The 20,588-nt window shown below is 38.9% G+C and overlaps 1 protein-coding gene across 1 annotated transcript in view; it reads right to left on the reverse strand.

The window, feature by feature from the left end:
• Positions 1 to 11,568, reverse strand: part of ddc (dopa decarboxylase) — a 28,765-nt gene extending 17,197 nt beyond the window's left edge. The window contains exons 1-4 of the mRNA XM_017486726.3: positions 11,403 to 11,568; positions 5,266 to 5,474; positions 3,096 to 3,209; positions 2,734 to 2,853 (exon numbers count right to left, since the gene is read on the reverse strand). Of these exons, the coding sequence (XP_017342215.1) occupies positions 2,734 to 2,853; positions 3,096 to 3,209; positions 5,266 to 5,466 (435 nt within the window). The 5' untranslated portion in view covers positions 5,467 to 5,474; positions 11,403 to 11,568. The remainder of the gene's footprint in view (positions 1 to 2,733; positions 2,854 to 3,095; positions 3,210 to 5,265; positions 5,475 to 11,402) is intronic.
• Between the last annotated feature and the right edge of the window lie 9,020 nt (positions 11,569 to 20,588).

Consider the following 20,588-nt stretch of genomic DNA (forward strand, 5'->3'; position numbering starts at 1 on the left):
CCTCCCCCAGTCCAAAGACATGCATGGTAGGCTGACTGGCATGTCTAAAATGTCCGTATTGTATGAATAAGTGTGTAAGTGTGTATGTGATTGTGCCCTTAGATGGATTGGCACCCTGTCCAGGGTGTACCCAACCTTGTGCCTGATGCTCCCTGGGATAGGCTCCAGGTTTTCCCGTGACCCTGAAGAAGGAGCAAGCGGTATAGAAGATGGATGGATGGATGGTTAAAAGTGTCATTATAAATAAAAACGGAATTGAATTTAATTCCACTTCCAGCAAGTTCCTAAACTCATCCCTATTCATATTAGCAAATCAATATCATGCCACAAACAAACAAAAAGTTCTGTATAACCAATCATGTATCGGTCTAACCTGACCTCTAATATTCATATGATGATAAATAACTCAAGGACGTGAAATAATCAGGGAAGAATAAACCCCTGTTGCCAAAGGTCATCACTTAACAGTTAACATTGAGGCAAACACTGAAGCGTGTAGCATTGAGCATAACACACATCAGCCTGACGTTATTTACATGTAAATTTAATCACCACTCCTGCCACTCTCTGACCATCTCTGTCATCAAGCATCATGTACAGCCCCAACCCCCTCAGTCACACAGACAGGACGTGAGGGCTGTTTGTTACCATAGTGAACATCACTGAAAAGGACAAAACACAAGCTGGAGGAGGAGAACACACACTCATGCACCACAATAAAAAGATCCGTCATCCAGACGGATCCAGGTGCGTGACGTCTAACTCGGACATTAAGGTAAATTGCGCTCATCTCATGCCGCCGTGACTCGTCTACAGCTGACGCGGTAAAAGGCAATTTACAGCAGACGGAAAAACAAATTGTTTTTCGAGTGAGCAGACACCGTTTTCCAGCGCACGCTCTTGATGGATTTCTTCAGGGCGGGTAAAAGGAAAGCGTCTGCTGGGTCCTCGGTGTCACAATCAAACAAGGTGTTAAGGGAAAGTGGCTCGAGGCGAAACAGAATTGATTTGGACATTAGGAAACAAACACGTGGAGAGTATGCTGTGCTAGGGAAATAATCAATGACAGGGTGGCGTGATGCAGAGCAAATGTTACCACCGCAAAGTTGATTATCTTCCAGTCACAACACGCTCCGTGTTTACAGAGGAATGACACACACGCTTTATCCGGTCATAAACCGAACTGTTATAAACCACTATGAAACAGTCAATTCCTAGCGTCTCTCTCTCTCTCTCTCTCTCTCTCTCTCTCTCTCTCTCTCCCCCCGTGTCCCCCTCTCTGTCTTTACATGCCTGTCTGTCTGTCTCTCCCTTGCTCTCTCTGCCTCTCTCTCTCCCTCTCTCTCTGTCTCTCTCTCTCTCCCCCGTGTCCCCCTCTCTGTCTCTACATGCCTGTCTGTCTGTCTCTCCCTTGCTCTCTCTGCGTCTCTCTCTCTGTCTCTGTCTCTCTATCTGCCTGCCTGTCTGTCTCTCTCTCTCTCTCTGCCCCCTCTCTCTATCTGCCTGCCTATCTGTCTGTCTGTCTCTCTCTCTGCCTGCCTATCTGTCTGTCTCTCTCTGCCCCTCTCTCTCTCTCTCTCTCTCTCTCTCTCTCTGCCTATCTCTCTCTCACTCTCTCTGCCCCTCTCTCTCTCTGCCTGCCTGTCTGTCTCTCTCTCTGCGTCTCTCTCTCTGTCTCCGTCTCTCTATCTGCCTGCCTGTCTGTCTCTCTCTCTCTCTGCCCCCTCTCTCTATCTGCCTGCCTATCTGTCTGTCTGTCTCTCTCTCTGCCTGCCTATCTGTCTGTGTCTCTCTCTGCCCCCCCCTCTCTCTCTCTCTCTCTGCCTATCTCTCTCTCACTCTCTCTGCCCCTCTCTCTCTCTGCCTGCCTGTCTATCTGTCTCTCTCTCACACTGCCTGCCTGTCTCTCTCTGCCTGCCTGTCTGTCTGTCTCTCTCTGCCTCTCTCTCTCTCTGTTTACCTGTCTCTCTCTCTTTCTCTCTCTTTCTGCCTGTCTGTCTCTCTTTGCATCTCTCTCTTTATCTGTCTGCCTCTCTGAGCCTGTCTCTTTCTGTAACTTTGGCTGTATCTCTCTCCTCTCTGAAAAAAAAAATCAGTTTGTCATGTTACCGAGAATCCACAAAGCTTCTGAGTGTTACAAAGCAGTTATACAAGTTAAACGTCTCCTTTACCATATCAACAAGCACAAACACGGAGCATCCGCCATTAAAAGTCCCTGTGTAAGTGATTATAAAAACAACGATGCATTAGAACGAGCGGATTAATGTAAACCTGTGATCTACCATGCAGTCGGAACTACAGTCACAGCTGCTGTTATAGAAAATGAATCAACACATCCTGTTGTTGTAGCCAATCCCCCTCAAGGTGTGACGCGTTGCATACTCCGAGATGCTTTTCTGCTCACCACGGTTGTAAAGAGTGATTGATTGATTTGCCACAGCTTTCCTATCAGCTTGAACCAGTCCGGCCATTCTGATTGTTATATTCTGGACATTTACTAACATAATAGCAAACGTAATATCTTATTCAACTATTTCTACTTTCTCTAAACTAAAGGTTTGAATTTAATAGCACATACGTTAATTGTAAGACTCTTATGAACGTGTCTTGTGACAAAAGGTCGAATATCACTGCTTCAGAATATCCACGATAAAGGTTTAAAGTGTTGAGTCCCCCTTGAGCAAAACTTTAATAACTTTTCTGTGAAGTATCCTTGAAGTTTTGGGCGCTCACCTGAATAACACCTCCTCCTTTGCCCTCCGTTCCTGCTAGAAACTCCTCGGGCAGCTTCAGCATTTTCCCCAGCCAGTCCAGCATCACTGTCTCCAGCTCAGTACAGGCCGGACTCGCAGCCTGAGACACAACAGACCACGCATCAGGAAGGAGGAAGTTAAAAATAAATAAATAAATAATAAAAAAGACAACAGAAGCATGGATTGATGTATGGATGGATGTCATAAATAAAAAAGAAAAGACAATACAACTCGTGAACATTTACAGAGATGACAAATCTGCTGTGAAAGAAAGAAAGAAAACAAAGAAGAAAAAAAAACCATGGCTGGATGGATTGATGATAGTGGAAAAAAGGTAAATACCCAGGTGAACCCAAGGCAGCCGAGTCCCCCTGACAGCATGTCTGCTAGTAATGCAGGGAAAGAGTTGGCACAAGGGAAGTAGGCGAAGAAGTACGGGCTGTGCCAGTGGGTGATCTGAAAGAAATAAAGTCATTCCAAGATATGAAGAAATCTGTTTATCATTTGGAAAAACAACAACCAATCCTGAAATAACCTTCCAGTTCTGTAACAAAATACAGTACATTACAACAACAATGAATACATTTCATTGCTTTTTAAATAATGGACTCCAGCATCCAATGTTACTTTAGCTGGAGGTATGGATGGATGGATGTAAATGGTCTGCACTTATATAGCGCTTTTATCCAAAGCACTTTACACTGGTTCTCATTCACCCATTCACACACACACACACACACACACACACACACACACACACACACACACACACACACACACACACACACACACACACAAACACTCACACACCAATGGTAGCAGAGCTGCTATGCAAGGCGCTAACTTGCCATCGGGAACAACTTGGGGTTCAGTGTCTACACTTCGGTATGTGGAGTCACGCGGGAATCAAATCGCCAACCCTACGATTAGTGTACAACCCGCTATACCACCTGATCCATAGCCGCCCCAGTGTATTGCCCCTGCGTATCTATGGATAGGTGGGTGAATGGATGGATCTATGGATGAATGGATTGATTGATGGAAGGAGAGGCGATTGGATGGCCTGATGGATGGAAGGATTCGTTTTTAGATGGATGGCAACGGCATACCCAAGGTAAGAGTTTGTACACAATTGCTTGTGTGAGAAAGAAAGAAAGATGGACAGATTGACAGTGGCTGGATGGATTGATAGTTTAATAGATTAATGCAAGGATGGATGGATGGATGGATGGACAGATAGATGGATGGATTTCTAGATGGATGGCAAAGACATAACCAAGAAAAGTCATTGCAGCTCCTTGTTGAAGGAAGGAAGAAACATGGATTGAAGGATGTAAGGTTGGATGGATGTATTTCTGCGTGGGTGGTTGAGGAATAACCGAGGGAAAATCAATCCATCCTTCAATTAATCAAGCCATCCATTTATCCATCCTTTCATCAATCCATCCATCAAGAAAGAAAGAAAGAAGGTGATGGCTGGTTGATAATACATACTGTAGACTAATTGAAATCTAATCACTGTATTCTTCTTATGCTTCCTTAGTTTAGTTGCCACTGCTTCACTGTTCATGTCGACATGAAATGCTAATATTAAATTCTTCAAATGAATGACATCACTCTTTCTTTCCCCCTTGTTTAAAACTAATTCCATGCGTGTGAGAGAAAGGCAGCATGGGCAACAGGAATTTCCCAATATGAGTCATTAATAAGGTTTAATGTGCACCAACAAAGGTACCTGAAACAGCTCCAAGGGAAACAATATTTAAATCAGGACTAAATGGAAAGCCAACACTAACAAAACTGACTGAAGTAGTGTGTAAAATACCCCATGCTGTGTTTTATTGTCTTCCAGTGATTTAATATTTCATTGAAACTGTAGTTTTGAACATCCTTCACGTGTGCTTTTTGCATAATGTTACTCCATGTGTTGCAAATTTAGTGTATATTTTTCTTTTTTCCCATCAGTTCAGCACTTTATTTAAACCAAGACCGTGAAAGAAAAAAATCAAAAGTCTTCCCAGTGAATCTGCTCAGCCAAAGAGAAGAAACACTGAAAACTATCCAATTTAAAAGAAGCATATAACCTCTTTAGTCGATATATATACTGTTCTTAATAGCTATCCTATACGACTCCGGACTGTATTCAGAGTTGGCGATGTAAACTTCTAAATTTATGTAAATATTTATGTTGTGGAAAGTTATGCGTGTTCAGTGTCAGGTTATGCAGCTACTTTTAGATTGCTAAAACTACCCGAATGTTATCATTATACACTGTTGATAACATCCTGTTGTAAAGAAGAAATGATACTAAATGAGACTTAGTCAGATGATTAAAAAAAACTACCAAAACCAGTATTTCTCCAAACCTGTGGAAATATAAATCATTATGAATGTCACTCTTTACACCAAAATGCTAACATGGCCAACACTAAACACAAACTAAATGGGACCAATGATCATGACTCAATAGCAGCAGTGCTAAAAAAATAAATAAAAAAAGAACAAGACTCACCCCAGGCATGATGACCCGCTCGATGTCCTTAAGCACGTCTTCATACGTCTCTGGCTCATCAGGAGCCACATCAGGAATAAGTGCTCGTAGGTAGCCAGGCTGTACTTCAGGGTAAACCTGCCTTTTCTCAATGTTCTCCAGGTAGTCGGCTATATAGTCCACCATCTCCTTCCCTCGCTTACGGAACTCTGCAATGTCCATCTTCACACCTGGATAGGTGGTGTTTGAGATTTTGTAAATATAGGCTTTCATACAGAATATGTGCTAACTGTAATCATAAACACTTCTAGCTTTTCGTACAAACTTGGGTCTTAGGGAATAGTATACCTTGCGTCATTGTTAATCTTTGATCTAAATTGTTCTCTTTCTGAGGAAACGGTACAATTTCGGAACCTTTTCTACGGATATCACAACTGGTTTAACAGAACAAACCAATTTTCAGTTTACAAAAGAAGAAAACGTCTCAAAAATGCAGTCTGAAGGCAGTCTTCGAAAACAGACTGACAATTTGTTTACCATTTCTTCCATGTAAATACAGCTTCCTTTCAAAATTAGTAACTTTTTAAAAAATAGCCTTACATTTATCAAGCAGATTGTGGCATCATGGCTACTACTAAAACAATGAAAAATGTTCAAAATGCTGGGAGATCGGTCAAGATACTACAGGTAGAAATGGCAATACTGGTCACATAAATATTTTTTATTTTTAGATTTTTTGATAAATTGCATCTATAACATGACTTCTCTTAAACTGTAGTAATCCAAATATACTCAAAATATACTCTAAACTCTAAATGTATTTCACTGTTTTTGTGCACTGTGGAATCTGAAACTTGCATGTCATTGCGTTTTTATTGTATTGTATTTTAATTGTATTGCATTTTAAAACTGTTTCCTCCAATTATTTTTTTCCATATTCAGAACAGCAACCTTTTTCCTAAATTGACGTGCAAATCATGAAATAGTACTTGTTCATTCCAGTCCCGACTGAGCGGGGAATAAATTTATCAAATTTTTGATTACCGTAAACTTATTTTTGTGTTTTGTTTTTTTTTTGGTGTTATCTTGATGAAAAAAATAAAGAAACTATTTTCCAACACATTGTTCGGGAAAAGTCTTTCTCTTGAGATCATCTTTGTGCTGCACTCAATATTTTAATTCGAACACAGTCAAAAGACTAGGTTGTTGGTTTTACTAACTATGCAAATGTTTGCATTTAAGTCTCATTGACATAAATAAACATTAACATTTGAAAAAAGTTCCAATTCAAAAACATACAAAAAGATTAAAAAAAAAAAAAAAAAAAAGAAAAGAAAAGAAAAGAAAAAGTTTTCTGTTAAGACGCATAGGTAAGAATATGGAACTTAGCAGTACTGTTTCAATTACAGGATGAAGATGAAATCCCTAGTAATGTACACAAGCTGTAAGTTACTTGTTCATGAAAAGATTCATGTAGCATTCAGTGAGGAGAATCTTGAGGAGAAATGCTCAGAAATTAGTTGAGGTTATTCATCCTTACACAAAAGCGCTCCAGTACCTCCAGTCTCCAGTGTCAGTGCTTTGTAACAGTAAGTTTGCAGTTTCTTAGTAATTTAACAAGCTATATCTTCCTTATTAAATTCAAGAGAACGAAAAAAAGAGGCTGGGGAGTGAACAACTGATTATGGCTGTTTATAGTAGCTGTTATAAAGTAAGTGATAACAGGAATTAATTTGTTTCATGGATGTTTCTCAACAGTGGGCCTCGTTGATCAAGCTGGATACTGAACGTATTTATTCGCAAATTGTTTTGGACGAGCATTTTCCCAAGAAATTTGGTATTTGTGAAAAGGCCAGCATTTCAGAAAAAGTGGTCCTACTCATGCTCCTGAGTTTGCACACCCCATAGTGATTTATTGCTTACATGACACTGATCAGGACATTATCTGTTGACACTGATGACTCAAAATTAGTTGAGGATGCCTGGTTGTAGTTTCAGGTGAGTTGAGTATGCCTGGGTGTGGTAGCCTGTGGTATAATTACACACAGCAAACTTAACCACAAGTCAGAACCGACCTTGGAGCTAGGGAGTTGTTGAAGAATTCTATAAATAGAACTATATGTAATATATATTTTTATTAACATATAAAATGGGGGATTGTATTGTTCAACAATTACATTTAAGAGCATTTTGCAATACATTTTCTTAGAAAATTTCTGTCTTTGGTCCTAACCAATGATGTAACTGGATCAAAACTATGCAAAATATGTATACGTAGTAAAATATATCATAGACTAATAAGGACTGGCTTATTATAGGTGTGGGATACATCTCGAGAGATAAGTGGAATTCAGATAAGACTGACATGACTTACGAGCCTGGAGTTAAAAAACTGAAGAGTTGTCCGGTTCATATGCATTTTTATGTTTCACCTTCAGAATTTCTCGGCGTTGATTTTAAGTGTAGAATTATAATTCTGATATCTCTAGTATTTCATAGGGAAATATGTGCGAATTACAATTCTAGTAGATGCATTAGCTGTTTGATATTCAACTATATAGTAACTTGTGTGAAATGTTAACTACTTGCCTACTTTGTATACTGGAAATAAGTATGTAGCATGTATATAGTGAAATGTCTCTTACATGACAGCACATGAAGCTAATATTAATATTTAGTGGTTCCACTAAGAAAGTCATTTTTGACATATCATGAATTTATTGCATCATTTTGCATTTGACATGTACCTGATTAGTAGCAACCAAATTAACCATTGAGATATTTTCCTGTCATTTTCTTTAAATTGCATTAGACCATTAAATGCAACCTTTGCATGTTGGAAATGGTATAAGTATGTAATGTTGTATATCATAACGAAAATACCTGCTACATGAATATACAAAAAAAGAAGCTAATATCAGTATTTAATTTATTTAATGTACGTGTTAACCTACTGCTGCTACTTTAAATGTTAGTATTAAGTACTATGTATGTCTATTATGGTTAGTATTTTTTCACATTAGATACACATTCAACTTACAAACTTTAACAGTTAGAAAGTCTATATGTAAAATTACAAGTATTATCTATATGGTACTACATATTTATGTTATAAATGCCTACACAAGTACTTAGTGTGGTAAAACCTTGTAGTTTTAGCATAAGTGGCTATGTACTGTTCTAATATGCAACTTGTACTAGAACGTGCTTTTAGTTAACACATACCATTCTGTAAGTGCTACTAATGTGGATTGTGAATAGGATTTAAGACATTACCATTAGATGTTAAAAAATGCATGTCATGGAATAAGATGTTGGCAGATAATTTATCCAGGTAGTTTAAAAGATCGTGAGTTTTTTTTTTTTTTTTTGATATATCAACTTTAGAATTTCCAGATTCAAGTATTTGATAGCTTATTTATAGTGCAGAATAAACGACAGGTGAATAGGGCAATTACTAAATCAGTAGAGATAATAGTCTTTGCTGGCTGATTGTTATATATATATATATATATTTTCCATAACTCCCTAGCTCTGAGGTTGGTTCTGACTTGTGGTTAAGTTTGTTGTGTGTACTTATACTGCAGGCTACCACACCCAGGCATCCTCAACTAATTTTGAGTCATCAGTGTCAACAGATAATGTCCTGATCAGTGTCATGTAAGCGATAAATCACTTTGGGGTGTGCAAACTCAGGAGCATGAGTAGGACCACTTTTTCTGAAATGCTGGCCTTTTCACAAGTACCAAATTTCTTAGGTAAATGCTTGTCCAAAACAATTTGCGAATAAATACGTTCGGTATCCAGCTTGATCAACGAGGCCCACTGTTGTGAAACATCCATGAAACAAATTAATTCCTGTTATCACTTACTTTATAACAGCTACTATAAACAGCCATAATCAGTTGTTCACTCCCCAGCCTCTTTTTTCTTTCTCTTGAATTTAATAAGGAAGAAATAGCTTGTTAAATTACTAAGAAACTGCAAACTTACTGTTACAAAGCACTGACACTGGAGACTGGAGGTACTGGAGCGCTTTTGTGTAAGGATGAATAACCTCAACTAATTTCTGAGCATTTCTCCTCAAGATTCTCCTCACTGAATGCTACATGAATCTTTTCATGAACAAGTAACTTACAGCTTGTGTACATTACTAGGGATTTCATCTTCATCCTGTAATTGAAACAGTACTGCTCCAATCCTCGGGTAGAAGTACAGCGCTTACACACTTTCTAATTTCCGTATTCTTACCTATGCGTCTTAACAGAAAACTTTTAACTCCGTATATTTTTATTTTAACCTTCAAAATACTTATTACAAATCTCAAACCACATGAGATCTCTCTATTTTTTTCTTTCTTATTTATTTATTTATTTTTTAACAAGTCCTTTCCTATTATTCAAAATCCCTTTTGATCTTTTGCTGGCGTTATTGATTCTTACAGGATGTGATGTCCCATTTGCCTCCCATGTAAAAATGTAATACCGGCCTTTAAAATTCACTATCAAATCTAAAGGAGTATATTAACTAAACGTTTTTAAGCTTGTTAATTACTCAGCTTGTTAAATTTTGTAAATCAGTAGGCCTATATTAAATGGGCGAGCTAGTTACATTTTGATTTTTGTTACTAACGTGATCTTAATATCCGTCTTTAAAATTCACCATCAAATTTAAATCAGTATGTTACGGTAAGCTAACTGGTTTGCAATTTCGCTTGTTAAATTAGCTGGATAGTTTAATGTAAATTAGTTTAAATTAGCTGGTAAATGATAACACCAGCTTGATTCGTGGCCTGAACACTGAACATGACCGTCAACAGATACTGCAAGAAGTACTACACATTGTTCTTTAAATCAATTTAAAAGAAATGATATCATTGGCAAAAAGGAATAAAACACTTTTCTGTTGGGGAAAATATGGATTCTTTTCCTAGAACAAGCCACATGTACATCTCAATAATGTTCTTTTTTATATCATTATATTGTCAATCAAAAGTCACAGCTTTTCTCGAACTCCTCACTTAAACAATTGTGAAACTTCCCTAAGATGCAGGGAATACTCTGAAGGAGTGATGACGCTGGTGAATAATCTCCTAAGCTCTGCTGTCTCCACTACTCTCAAGTAAACACTTTCTAATCCACATTAACACACACTAATGCAGGCGTGCGTGCGTGTGTGTGTGTGTGTGTGTCTGTGTGTGTGTGAGAGAGAGAGGTCATCAGCTCAGGCACAGGGCTACAGGTCTATTTGATTACATTATGGCAAATAGTGTTAATGCTCTTAAACCCCTCCACTCTTACACAAAAGGACCCGTGACTCCCCAGTTTTACATGTAATATATACGCACACACACACACACACACACACACACACACATACATACATACATACATACATATATATATATATATATATATATATATATATATATATATATATATATATATATATATATATATATATATATATATATATATACACACACATACACACAGACACACACACACACACACACACATACATACGGAGAGAGAGAGGGAGAGTGAGAGAGATAGATAGATAGATCCACATACATACATATACACATACACCTTCCTTTAATTGAATGAGTGCTTGCTAATCTAGTACAGTATCCATTCACCTCTAATCAAGGGGTTGTTTTTCTCTTTCTGTGAAGCCCATAGTGTTTATAAAGCTTTATGCCTATGCTTCTAATCTTTATTAGCAGTATTTGAAAGCCTTGTAAACAATATAGAACACTTTACAAAGCATTTTCTTTAGGAGATTACAGAAGCAATGCAGATGCAGTGTTTAGTTAAGAATAAGCACTATTATAATAAATTATGCATTCAGGTTCATAGGAAGTGTTGCCGAGTAATTTCTATAGCCATACACAGATGTTTATACACATACACACACACACACACAAGCCAATAAGTTCAGTACACATGTACCTTTTTTTTTTTTTTTTACTGAGCACTTTTCCACACTGCAATTGAACCTTGCTCTCTAACCTGATCATTCAACAAGTGTGATCTCTCGCACTCTCTCTCTCTCTCATGCACACACACACACACACACACACACACACACACACACAGTCTCATACGAATAGAGGTTTGCATTTGCTGCACTTGACCAGGCAACAGTGTACTTACAGTATCAGTCAAAAAAAGGCAGTCCTCCTCCTCCTCTGTGTTCACTCACACCCTTTTCAATGTGGAAAATACACATACACACTCACGCACACACACCTACACACTCATACACACACACATACAGAGTACACCCTCATCCAGAGCAGAATGGCATACGGGAGCCCGTGTCTTTATCTGCTGAGGGCACCTTTCAGTCAGCCAATCAGAGTGCAGCACTGCACAGCAGGAAAAGCTGATTCACAAGGAGTTAACGAGATCCTACTCACTTTCCATCTGCATACATATAAACGCAACATTTTATTCCATCCCTTATTTTATTTTATATTTAAACAACGATAAATAATGATCAATTCATAGCATATAAAAGCATACAAGTTCATAAAGCATTTAAAATACTGGAAATATTACATGTGAAGATTTTAGACAAACAAAATTTTCCATAATAGAAATTATTTAACAGACTTTTGCCAAGACTGAAAAATTTGAAAAAGCACAATCAGATTCTTAGTAATGAATTAATAGATAGAATTAGATAGACAGAATTCATTAAAAAAAACCCCAAACCAAGCATCTATATCTAAATTTGCTTTTCAGTGCTTACAAGTAGAGATGTGTGTTTTAAAAGATACATATTTCATTGTTAAGAATTCACCGGCCTTTGCAATCATTTCTATTCTAATAAATTTCTCTTATTAGCTTTTTTGATTGGCCTCATTCAAAATTAAGGATGTACAAAATGATCTAAGGTCATTAACGTAGTGCTTTGTCTTTGGGGCTCCAGTTTTTCATATTTGACTTGTTTTTGCCCATCATTTAAGAAAGAATTATTGCTAATTTATGTATAAACACAGTTTGCTCCAGTTTTTTACACCATTTTACAAATGCTGGAGCATATTCCTAGTGAAATTTTTTCTGTAATATATTAATAATGATCTGTCTCAGTATGCCTTACTCGGTAGATGTCTAAAAGCATGGCTATTTCAGATTCCCTTATCGCAATATACCACCACCATGAATCTTAACATTGAAATTGGTGCATTTATTTTATTTTTTGTCATTGTTCATCTAAAAATGTTCTTCATATTTTCACTCTCAAAAACAGCTGTAGTAGGATCTTTGGAGTAGTTTGTATCTGTCATGCTTTTTTTTTTTTTTTTTTTTTTAGGAGATTTTTATTTTTGTTTAATAAACGATGAAATGCTAGGCAGTCCTAGCATTTAGTAGTTTATTAAACATGAAAAAATATAGTATTGGATGACTTGATTTAAAAGTATATAAAGTATGTAAATCCTTTTACAATAAGCAAGCAGTTTGCTTAACCATCCAGAATTTAAAGCTCATCTATTATGGTATTGAAACGTGCCTAATTTTGTTTAAGAGGTCATGTACATGCATCCAAGGTCAAAAACACTTAAATGTGTCATCATTCAAATTGCAGCATTAGCTTATTTCCCCCAGCGTCACAAACGACTTGTTAAATGATCTGTTCTGAAGTATTCATTGTAAACTCCTCCTTTCAGAGAGCATTCTCTGCTCTGATTGGTCAGATGTCCCAGTCTGTCGTGATTGGTCGTCTGTTCACGAGAATGAAAACCAGAGGCGGGGTTTTGTGCGTAGGTTTGTACAGGAAGTGAGTCTGGAATCACTAACGACTCGTTTCAGGTGTTCAGAATCGGTTCTTTCTTTTGAGAGTCAATAACTCCGGTTGTCGTGCGCTTTGATTTTGATACTTTGCAGACGGTTTACATTCATAAACAGCTCTATAACACACTACATGAAAGGAAATATTTGAAAAACCATAATAGGTGCACTTTAATGTTGACATCTTGTAAAGAGATTCCATAATATACCAAAGAAGTGTACATTTGTTCATCTAGTGAGGGTCTAATCTACTATTCCAATTTGTAGGGTGTAAATCCCTCTCCCTGATTTGTCTGTCCTTGTTTAGGAGCTAGAAAGAAGCCTTTCATTCATTTGTGTTGAGAGTGCACAGGACTCTGTTCTAGTAATTGCCTGCCATCTAGTGGTCAAGGTTGAGATTTACACCAACCACAAGCAACGATTTAACAAAAAAAAGCACACATTCCATAATGTAAACAACAATGAAATAATATTATTAATTAACTTATTCTGATACATTATCATTTCTAATGTAACAACAACAACACCACCACACAGGAGGCACACAGGAACTTGTATGGTAGATGCTTCACATAATCTAATACTAATAATAAACAAATGTAAAAATCTGTTATTTAACCAAGAAAAAACATCGAATTTTTGGAAGAGACTTTTATTTAACATTCTGGAAGAAGTGTCCAGTGGCAGTACTTTCAGTAACACTCGGTATGTTATTGTTTTGTCCTATTAGTCTCAGTGTGAGTGGTGATGGAACATTAAATTTACCTACAAGTGGATATGTCCATTAAGTACAATGTCCATTAATACATAAAAAAAAAAAAAATGAAATCATTGGCAAATTGCTGTGCTATAAGTGGAAGACACACTTCAAGATGTACAGTTATAGAAAAAAAAGTCCAGTTCAGGGTTTGCAATGGGGCACATGATATATCCCATTGTTGATTATTTCCCACAAGACCCCAAGTACTGATGTTGACTTCAATTCTTTGTTCACAGCAAATGAAATATTCTGATTCTGAAACCTAAGTCTAAAATTAGTTTCAACATAGATTTGATCGTCATTTGTCCCATTTAGAATATGATTAAAATACAAGTTTTCCCACTAGAGGGCAGCACTAATATTAATGTTAACTCAAAAACTCTAGGTCAGTAAAAGAGATAGCTTTCCCACCTCAGATGTACACCAAACAACAGTACGTAACCAGAGAGGCAAATGTCCAGTATGATGAACTGCTTATCATTAAGTAGTACTATATTTTTACCAACCAAAGAGACCAGAGCCCTGTCCACTTGGTATCCATCAGCTCTCAATACCAAAGTTTGCGAATACACAGGTCATAGTACACACAAATTAAGGTGCTGTGATGCAAAAGTAACTGCTACTGGAAGAAAATGGATGTCAGTCATGTCCTACAACCTTTCCCCCTTCAGTGAATTGCCCTTTCCGCCAAAGCAAGGGACCAAAAATGATAAATGCTGAAGCTAAACTGTATGCAGGGGCACATCTGCTCATAGATAATGATGTGGCATTAGGTGTGAGCACACTTGCTTACTCACGGTCAAATGTCCTGCATTATGTATTCCTACACATAACCTTCAAATTGCCTTCTTCCAGAGAAAGCCTGTGTTCATTACCCATTGTCCCACAGGGAGGAATTGTTAATGGAAGGTTAGGGTTGCCACCCTGGCAGCTCCCATTGCTCAGGAACCTGCTGTCCCAGGCTCACGTGCAAATATCTCATCACCAATTACAGGATTCGTTTGCCATCGCTTCATGCCTGGCACAGTTTAACAGGACTTCTGGCATTCAAAACCCTCTAATATGCTACTTTATAAAAGATAAATGTCTTTTGACCTGGCTTCAAAGCATTTGATCATATTGTGGGATCTATCCCAGTTTTTGGATGTGCTCTCGACATCACTCAGTGTTAGCCTCACACATTTTGGCAAACCCCTGAGCTTCGCACTTTGGCTCAGTAGTTTGGTACCAAATAATCTTCATATTACCTCACTCATCTTACAGATATGATGACTTTTAGTTCTACAGCTTTTTGTGTCTTGACCTGTTCCTCTTTATGAAAAGCCTATTTTGTCCCAACACGTGCCCCATTGGATGGTAGAAGTTTAGCATTGGGTTTAGGTTGTGGTTTACAGTTCCATGATGGCTTATTTCTTATAAGGCATGTCTATCTCTTAAGCCTTTTCCATCTTGACACACATTTATTATCCCCAAACATTGCTTCATCCTGGTGCACAGGTTCCCTTCCCTGGTCCTGGAGCACTGTAGCATGCCCACTTAAACTCAGGAATGCTGATTAGTTGAGTCAGGTGTGTTGGGAGCAGGAATGACTAAAATGTACAGGACAGGAGGTTCTTGTGGACCAGGGTTGGGAACCTGTGTCCTGGTGGCTCTGGAGCCTGTCCCAGGAACACTGGTTATATGGTGGTTAAAGCGCTGGGTTACTGATCAGAAGATGGGTGGTTCAAGCCCAAGCACTACTAAACTGCCACTATAGGGCTCTTGAGCAAAGCTCTTAACCCTCTCTGCTCTGACCCTGTGGTTTGAGCCCAACTTCCTAACAAACTGGGATATGTGAAGAAAAGAATTTCACTGTGCTGTTAATGTATGTGACAAATAACTTCTTCATTTGGAAGCAGTCCCATGTCTCACAATCTTACCCCTTTTCCACCAGTCTCCCATATTGCCAAAGCAAGAGGACACAATTTGTAAATGCTATGGCAAAATCATGGCCAATTGGCACTTCTGCTCACAGATAGTAATGTGGCATTGGGTGCAAGTACACTTGCTTACCCTTGGGCATATGTGCTGCTTTAAGCAGTCAATCATCATCAATTACTCAGTGAGACACTTGTAAATGATGATAATCCAGTGGAGCCATCCTGGCAGCTCCTGTTGCTCAGGAAAATGTTGTCCCTATCTCACATGCAAATATTTTATCACCAATTACACAATTTGTTTGCTGTTGCTGCATGCCCTGCAGAGTTTATCAGGACTTCTGTCTTTAGTGCCCTCCCATTTTAGTTTATAATGGGTGAATGTCCTTTACACCCAGCTTCTAAACATTTGATCCTATTAACAGATCTATCCCAGGTTTTTGATGTGCTCTTGATATGGCTCAGAATGTTAATTTGAAAATTATTCAAGACTTGGTAATTACTTGCTTTGGTATCAACCCATGATCTCATAATCTACAGTACGTAATATCATCAAAAGAATTAGAGAATCCGGAGATGTTCATAGTCTTCGCAATTTTACATTGAGGAACATTATTCTGAAATTGTTCCAAGAATTGTAGACGCTGTTTTTCGCAGATTGGTGAACCCCTGCCCATCTTTACTTCTGAAAGACTCTGCCTCTCTAAGATACTCTTTTTATACCCAGTCATCTTACTGACCTGTTCTCAATCAACCTCCAGCTGTTTCCTTTTAGCAACGCCTACTTTTCCAGCCTTTTGTTGCCCCTGTCCCAACATTTTTGAGATGTGTTGTGGCCATCAAATTACCATTTTTTAAAAAAAAATAAAATGGTACATTTACTCAGTTTAAACAGTTGAAATGTTTTCCATGTTGCGTTATTTGGAGTTGAAGGATTAAAACAACTCAATGCAAGGGGGCTCAGTGATGAAGATAAGAAAAGGCCAGATACCTTGTGGAATTTCTTTGAAGGGCAACTAAAATGAAATGTGAACTTCAGAATCCACAGACTCCATCTCATGCAATAGAGACAAAAACCAATTGAGAGCATCGACGACTTTGTGACTATAGCCAGAACTTTAGCACTGAAATGCCAATTTACCGACAGTGAGCTTAATGAACGTCTAATCAAGCTCATCATTGCCAGTACTCCTTTCGACGCTTTAAGAAATGACAGCTATCCAGCTAGTGCAGAAGTAGTAAGTCATGCATACGCAACAGACACCAAAACCACACTAACCCAAGGAAAGACCACAAATGTAAAGAAGAGTATCCATGTGAAACCACCCAGAGATGAGACATATACAAATTTGAATGTTAAACCACCTCTCCTGCAAGGACATGCATACACGGTTCGACTGAAAATAGATACTGGGGCATTTGGAAACACACTCCCGCATGGAACATCTAAAACCCGCACCCGATGTAAAAGTAACATCATATACTGGTGATGTTATCCCCTGCTTTGGAACCATCAACATACCATGCCAGAACAAACAATCCAGATGGATAGATGCAAAGTTCTATGTCATTGACGTACCTGGACCAGCTGAAGAAGGACTACCCACAAATGAGCTCCTTAGCCTTGTGACAGCAAATGTTGATGCGATGGCTGAAAGAGAAAATCATGAACATGAGGGAAGACCAACAAAAGTGAGTACCCGTCAACACAAAAGCCTTAAAGAACTAACAGAGAAATACCCAGACCAATTCGATAAAATTTGCAGTTTCAATAGCACAGCAAAGCTCATACTAAAGGAAAGTGCAAACCCAGCACGAAAATGTAGTATCCACATCAAGGACAAACTTCAGCAAATTAAATAAACCTGTGGACAAAGGAGGCCTGTGAAAAGTCAAAGATCACATAGATTGGTGTTCTGGTCTTGCCTTCGAATCTGTCTAGACCCACAGAAACTAAACGAAAGCCTTAAGAGGTACCCTCACAAGTGTTCTGAAAATTAGATGCAAAAGTCGGATACTGGTCGATACGTCTTGATGAGGAGTCACAAATCCTATCTACGTTTCACACTCCTTTTGACAGAGACTGCTGGAGACGCTTTCCATTTGGTCTCAGTATGTCGCAGGACTTTTTTCAAGCCAAAATGGACCAAATTCTTAAAAAAGGTCTTCATCAAAAAATGTCATCAGCAAAGCAGATGACGTTGCAGTATGTGGAGCTGACGAGGATAAGCCTAATGGAAAGAGCTGTAGAAACAGGTCTGATGTTCAACAGTGACAAAATGTATCATCGAGCAGCAGAGCATATCCTTCTTTGGAAACCGATACACAGACAAAGGCATCAAACCAGACCCGGCCAAAGGACGACCTTCATCGATTCATAGGAATGTTAAACTACCTGTCCCCTTATATACCAAAGTTTGCAGATAAAGCTCACAATCTGAAGGGATTGCTGAAAAGTGACTCACAGTGGACATGGGACACAGATTATCAGAAATTCTTCGAGGACCTAAAGACAACAGTGACTGTTGACACTTTCTTGAAGTACTACAATCCAACAGCCACCCTCACACTGGAGGTAGATGCATCACAGAGTGGCATTGGCGTAGCACTGGTGCAAGACAACACGTCCATTGCTTTCGGTTCAAGGACTCTAACTGATTATCAGTCAAGATATAGCAACATCGAAAGAGAAATTCTTGCTGATTGTGTATGGTACGTAGCAAGATCATACATACTCATACGGAAAATCATTCGTTGTAGTAACAGACCACAAACCTCTTGTCACCATATGCACAAAGCCTCTGCATGCTGCTCCCCCCAGGATACAACTACAGCATCGTGGGAAGTCAAATGATTCTAGCAGACACTCTCAGCTGCCTGCCGAACCCTGAAAGCAACGAAGACATTGAACTGATTAACACATTGATGGGCTGGATACAGAATTTGAAGACTCTGAGTATCATACTGTTGCAATCGTAAACTTCTCCCCGAACAAACAGGAGATTCTTAGAAGAGAGTCTGCAAAAGACCCCAAGCTCAATGCATTAAAAGAAGTCATCCATCAAGGATGGCCAGACAGAATACAAGACTTGCCAAAAGACCTACACAGATATTGGCCTTTCCAAGATGAACCTGCCATAGAAGCAGGAGTTGTATTTAAAGTGCAGCTATTATGGGTTTTTCAGATATTCCCGTTCACGTAGCATGTTATAGAGCTGTTTGTAAATGTAAAAAGTCTGCAAAGTTCCAAAAATTCAAAAAGCGTACGACAAATCGGCGTTATTGTCTCCCAAAAGAAGGATCCGATTCTGAACAGCTGAAACGAGTCGTTAGTGATTCCAGATTTACTTCCTGTACTAACCTAAGTAGGTTTGTAACAAAAACCCCCACCTCTGGTCTTCATCGGCTGCTCGCAAACAGACGGAGCTGAAACTCGTTACGGTAGTGGGACCTTTTGAACCACGCTGACAGTGATAGACCAATCTGGGACATCTGTAGTTTAAATTATGAGCGAATTAAAGTGCTTTTTGACCTTGGATGCATGTAAATCTATTGTATGAGACATTTAAAACCATAATAGGTGAGCTTTAAGTGTAGACAAATGCTTATCCCAGAATCCACAACATTTTGACTCTGAGCTCCAGGCAGCCCACCACGGTATTAAAAAGACACGCAGGTTAGCTCGAGAAAATGTTTCTTGGACAAAGATAAACACAGACAATGAAAAATTGTGCAGATCTTGAAATACCTGTGCAGAACATCAAGACGCACAACCCAAAGAACCTCTCATTCCACCCAAAACACCCACAAAGCCAGGGCACAGACCTGGCGTTGGATCTGTTCAAGATTTATGGAGATCAGTACCTGCTTACTGTGGACAGGTATTCCAAATACCCATTGGTTGATGAAATGCCCATACCAGTTAGCAGCTACATAGTTGCACAAAAAATGCATATGTACATGTCTTTATTTAGTTGACCAGATGAAATAATGACAGATAATGGACCACAGCACACAGGACGACCTTTCAGGAAATTCACAGCTGACTGGGGAATAAAACACACAACAAGTTCACCATGCTTCCTGAAAAGTAATGGATTTATTGAAAGACATGTGAGACACATCGAATCCATCATCATCAAAAAAAAAACAATACAACACAAGGGAGATATACAAGTGGCCCTGTTGCAGGTATGTGCGACATCTTAGTCATCTGAGATGTTTACATGTTAAAGTGGGGGGGGGGGGGGCTGTGATACATAATACACTGTGTGCGTGTACCGGAAGTGATGCTATGTTGAACACGTTGAGTCCATAGTCAAATATGCTCTAACCAATCGATGAAGCTGTCCAGTATTACATCACGCTGGCTTGCCTTCTTCCCATAATGCATCCTGGTGCCATCTCTTCCCCAGGTGAGCGGTGCACACACACCCATCCAACCTCATGATGTAAAAGAAAATGAGATTCATCAGACCAGCCTACCTTCTTCCATCGCTCCATGGTCCGGTTCTGATGCCCCACACAGCAAGCTGTGATGTTAACACTGTGTGTACTGACACCTTTCTATCAGAGCCAGCATGTACTTTTTTCAGCAAAAAAGTCTGGAATGGGACCAGACGGGCTAGCCTTCGCTCCCTGGTTTGTTCACTGGTTGTCCTTCCTTGCACCACTTTTGGTGGGTACTAACCACTGCATACGGAGAACACTCTACAAGACCTGCCGTTTTAGAGGAGGGTATGACCCAGTCGTCTAGCCATCACAATTTGGCGCTGGTCAAAGTCACTCAGATCCTTACTTGCCAATTTTTCCTGCTTCCAACACTTCAACTTCTAGAACTGACATTACTATTTCAGATTCCCTTACCAC

Source organism: Ictalurus punctatus, chromosome 1 (genome assembly GCF_001660625.3).
Source record: "Ictalurus punctatus breed USDA103 chromosome 1, Coco_2.0, whole genome shotgun sequence".
Classification (NCBI taxonomy): domain Eukaryota; kingdom Metazoa; phylum Chordata; class Actinopteri; order Siluriformes; family Ictaluridae; genus Ictalurus; species Ictalurus punctatus.